Below are 5,464 nucleotides of genomic sequence, written 5' to 3' on the forward strand. Positions count from 1 at the left end.
ACTTCCTAATAATTGTACATCAAGATTTCATAATTATTATCAAACCATGGCTCATGTGATTAATGACAAAATTGTTATAATTTTGCACCAAGATTTCATAATTAATTGCTTTACATGGAAGACATTGGCCATTGGACCCAAGGTATTGAACTTCTATGGATGGAGAAAGTTGCCCAAAAACAAATGAGCACTTCCTAATAATTGTACATCAAGATTTCATAATTACAATCAAACCATGGCTCATGTGATTAATGACAAAATTGTTATAATTTTGCACCAAGATTTCATAATTACAATCAAACCAGGCACATGTGATTAATGTCAAAATTGTTATAAAGTATCTTGTTACATAATTTCATTTATAATTCCAAAAATTACTTAAGGTCACATTATGGCTTTACGAATAGAGATTGAGGTGAATAATGGGGCAGAGAAAAATATTATGCTGGTGAATTGTGCCAATCTGATCCTAGTGATATACTAGAGGTTTTGAACTTGAATCCAATCCAATACATTACTACAGCAGTTTTTAGCTAGAATTTAATACTTTAGTATAGCAGTTCCTTATTCAAGTGTTTATATCTGAATAAGTTTCTAGTTTTGTAAATATGGTAGCATTAGGCCTTTTGATCTATTGGTTTTCTAGTTTAAAAAGTATTTGAGGTTATGTACAGAAGAAAAATGATAAGCATAAGCAACCAATCTATTATCAAAATTCTAGATTTTGAAAAGCTATATTTTTCAGAACGAAAAAGCTGAAATATATTATATTGAGGCAATATAAGAAAGCAGATAATTACAATCAGATAGAGACCTTCAAAAGCTTATGAAAGCATATAGGAGGGCATAACCGAACACCCTGTGCATCAGGGGAAAACAAAACAAAATACTGACACATATGAAACTGGAATACCAGGATACACTTGATCAAAAATCCCAAAGTTGTGAAACAGATTGCCAGAAGTATTAACAGCATACCTGTATAGGAATACATATCAAAAGGAACAAAAAGGATATCACACCTGCAACTTGAGGGCATCAAAAACCCGGAAAGGAGAAATCCTGAATGGGGAGGGATTCCCCCTCAGAAAAAACCTTTACAGACCAGATATCTGTTTGAGTAAGAAACTCTTCCTTAGATAGGCAGTCAGCTTGCTGATTCTTTGACCTGTAGATGTGTTGAATGGAACACCCATCCACTTTATCCCACAAAAACATAATTCTGTTCATCCAACCCAAAAGATGAGGGCAGGTTATATGGAATTTACCCAAGACGTGATCAATCACTAATTTAGAGTCCCCATAGATTGAAACCAGGTGAATGTCAAAAAAAATACAGAAAGAAAGAAGCCCTGCTAAAGCCATCACCTCTGCCATGCTATTTGATCCCTTACCTCCATTCCAAGAAATGAGATAATGGAGGTCCTCATCCATAACAATATGAACCCCACAACCACAGGAATTTAGCTGAGCGGCACCATCAAAAAAAGCCCTGGGATTCCCTGAGGACACCACTTCCTGCCCGATCCGGTTGACTTTTAACCTTTTATGATTTCTTGCTGGAAGGGATTCATAAAGGGAGACAACATTTTGAAAAATAGTCATAAAAGGCTCTCTCCTGTCTCTAAAAATTATATCGTTTCTCCACTTCCAGACATACCACAGTGCTATGACGATTATGGATCTCCACGATTCACGCTGCCCACTCCACCAAAAGAAAGCATCCTGCGTAGAAGCATGAGACACGTCGGGGAAGCCAAGTAATGCTGCCAAATCATACCACAGCAAACGCGTTTTCTGACATTGGAAAAACATATGGAAATTGCTTTCCTCTGCCGCTCCACACAACATACATAAACCCGGACCATGCCACTTTCTCTTTATCAAATTCTCCCAAGACAGATTTTTATTGTAGAACACCAGCCACGCAAAGTAGATAAGTTTGGGAGGACATCCGGATTTCCAAAAACAGGGAGGAAACAGAGGGCCGGCGGGAGCATCTTTCAGCCTAATCATGTGAGAATATATGTCTTTTACACAAACCTGTGATTTTGTATTTGGAACTTGCCAGACTAGAACATCAGCAGGCTGCGAGTGAAATAAACCACTTCTCCGCAGGCCATCCCTAATAGAGTTCCACTATCGCGTAAGAAAAACATTCATCCCCAAACTATCAGCCTCAATCCACTTTGGGACGTGATCCTGCAATGAAGCAATGAGTTTATCCCAGGTGAAGAAACCCTTCCTATGGAAGAAACTTAGAAGATTTTCCGGAATAGAAATTTTCTCATGCCCACTTATAAAAGAATTGACTCCAATGATAATCTTGGTTCTGGATTGGAAGCTCCATATTAAGTTCTTTAGAAAATAGTGTTCGATCTTTCGAAAACTCAACCAAATAGCTGACCCTTGCTTGGATCCGATTCTCCCTAATCTGTACCAATGAGCCATCTCTTTTCCACCCATGTATTTCATTTTAATTGTGTTGCTCTAGGGACCCTCACCATAGATCCCCCTCCATAATTATTTACACAGGAGCACCTTCCCGAAAGATCTCAGGTCCAACAGACCCCATCCGCCAGAATACTTCGGCATGGAAATATTTTCCATTTTTACGAGATGAAATTTACTCTGCTGATATTTACCACCCCAAATAAAGTTTGCAGTGATCTTATTCATCTTCTGGAGGACACTCACATGGAGAAAGAATAAATGAGCCCAATAGACAGCGAGTTGAGATAGAACTGCCTGCGCCAAAATAATCCTACCCGCTAGAGATGGGCATCTATATTCCCATGCAGATATTCTTTTGTAGTATCTGTCAATTATCCATAGCCAATCTGCTTTTGAATATCCCTTTGCCTTTAGCTGGAAACCTAGATATTTAAATCCATCCTTTATGGATTTCATATCAATCCCAAACAACCGAGAGACCCATTCAGCCGTATCCATGTTGACATCATTGTGGAAAAGGATAGACTTTGACTTGTTGATATGAAGACCAGTAGCATCTTGGAACCTTTTCAAAATGATATAGAGGTGAGACCAGGTACCTCTGCACAGCATTGCGAAGATGAGCACATCATCAACAAAAAGGTTATGCGAAATGGAGATATTCCTGCAAATCTTTAGAGGTCTGCATCTGTTACCCCTGACTGCTTCGTTAATGTGAAGGCTTAAAGAGTTCATAGACAAAATAAACAAGAGAGGAGATAGGGGACAACCTTGACGAAGGCCTCTTTCAGCAAGAAAGAAAGGGGAAGGGATCCCATTTATAATAACAACATAGCTAACTTTCTCCACGCAAGCCATGATCCAGTTTATAATATTGGATCTGAGACCAATCTTAGCTAATAAGCATCAGATAAAACCCCAATCTAAGCAATCATATGCTTTTTGTAAATCAATTTTCACGATGGTAGCATCAGACTTATTTGAGAGCATGGAGAATAAACTTTCTTGCGTGATGGCCACCACATCCAGAATATTCCTCCCTTGAAGAAAAGCATTTTGGTCCTTTGATTAAAAAACAATCTAAGGTAGATTTGATCCGCTCAGCAATGATTTTAGTGATAATTTTGAAAGTAATATTGCAGAGGGAAATTGGCCTAAAGTCTTGAAAGGAAACAGCCTCTGATTTCTTTGGGATGAGGGCTATTTGAGTGGAGGACATAATCTGGTGAATGCTGCCTGACATTCTTTCCACCTCAACCATCCTTAGTAGGTCGCGTTTGATAAGTTCAAAAAAGTGGATATAGAAATCTATTGTCCAGCCATCTGGACCAGGGCACTTGTCTTTCTTGAAGGACATCATTATGCCAAGAAGTTCATCCTCCGAGATGGGCCGAAAGAGATCTTCATTTTTTTCCTCATCAAACATTTGGGGATAAAGATCTATGCCCCATAGAATATCCTAAAACCTGCAGGCATCCCCTCTTTTATGTTTCTTTTCAAAACATCTCACAGCTTCCAATTGGATGTCTTGCTGGGAGAAGAGGAAACCCCCTTGACCATCACTGATTTTCCATATGGAATTTTTTTCCCACCTGGAGCTAGCGAACCTATGGAAAAGTTTTGTGTTTTTGTCGCCTTCTTTAAGCGAAGTCGCCCTGCTTTTAAGTCTCCAAGAAGCCTCCTCCTGCTTTAATATTTTTTGCTTACTCCTTTCCAGCTCATTTATGCGACATCTGATCTCAAAAGGAAGTGAATTAGCATCCAGGGATCCGGAGATACTGTCCAGTTCCTTTTGAATTTCCCACAGGAACTTTTTGTCCAAGTGTCTTTTCTTTATCTGCCAGTCTTTCACCACCTTCTTTATCGAGGCCATTTTGTCTCTGAAGGTCAAAAAGGGGGGGAGCTTATCTCTTGCTGATAGGTCCTTCCAAGCTCTCGATACAATCTCGTTGAAATCTTGATCTTCCAGCCAGCACCTATTAAATTTAAAGGGGTACCCTTTCCTAAAACCCTTCTCCCTCCATCTGAGATATATCAGCCTATGATCAGAGATGAAAACATTTTCTATAGATGAGAAAGGCATTCCCAATCTGTCAATAATGCTGGCATGAACAATAAAACGATCAATTCTTTTTGCAACATACGCCTCCCCGGACCTTCCATTGTCCCAAGTTGGCATCATTTTGGAAGGGGTAATATCTATAAGATTCCTGTGCAAAAGTTCACATTTGATACGATCTGCCAACGGGTCTCTTTTCCTGCTTTTGCCCCATCGTTCCTCCGAATTTAGAGTCACATTGAGATCTCCTGCAATCATTAAGGAATCAATATCAAAAATTTCTGAAGCAAATAACTTATCCCAAAAAGGGAGCATGTTCTTGTATGGGGCATAGATATTCAATATGTTAATTGGGCACACGTTTTCTCTAACAGAAGCCGAGATGAGAATGCCTGCAAAACATTTGAAAGCTTTTACTCTGAACCAAGCAGGATCCCATAATACTGCAAGGCCTCCCGACAGACCATTTGCCTCCGAGGTAACCATGTGCCAGGAAGGAAACATCTTCCTAAAGTAAGAGATGGTCACCGACTTATTATGCATAGTTTCTTGAACTAGAATAATTTTTGGCTGATCCGAGAGAAACAGATTTTTTAGAGCCAAAAATTTATGGTCTGCTCCCAGACCTCTAATGTTCATAGATAAGATGAAAGTCATCGAGGAGATTTCTCAGCCGCCCTTGCTCTAAGAGGCCGATTCTCAGTCATATCAACGATGGGAACGTCAACTAGAGACAGATTCCTTACTCCTTTTTCAGCGCCCTCCAACCTCCCCCTAAAATGCCTGCTGCCTCTGCTGTTTTTTCTCCTCACTGTTATATTCTTTGCAGAGTCAGGGCTTATAAAAAGAGGTGAAGGATTTCTCGGATTGTGGATAGTCAGGGGTTCCAGTTCAAGCGACTTCTTACTAAGAAGAAAATCGATATTGCTATCAAACAAGTTCTGAGGAGAG

At 39.5% G+C, this 5,464-nt stretch overlaps 1 protein-coding gene across 1 annotated transcript; it reads right to left on the bottom strand.

The window, feature by feature from the left end:
* Positions 1–3,913: 3,913 nt before the first annotated feature.
* Positions 3,914–4,999, bottom strand: LOC149138622 (uncharacterized). Its single transcript, XM_089450416.1, has one exon. The coding sequence runs from the start codon at positions 4,997–4,999 to the stop codon at positions 3,914–3,916; it is 1,086 nt and encodes a 361-aa protein (XP_089306542.1).
* Between the last annotated feature and the right edge of the window lie 465 nt (positions 5,000–5,464).

Source organism: Pinus tabuliformis, chromosome X, assembly GCF_031772625.1.
Source record: "Pinus tabuliformis cultivar Carrire ecotype Pingquan chromosome X, CPIR1, whole genome shotgun sequence".
NCBI classification, from domain to species: domain Eukaryota; kingdom Viridiplantae; phylum Streptophyta; class Pinopsida; order Pinales; family Pinaceae; genus Pinus; species Pinus tabuliformis.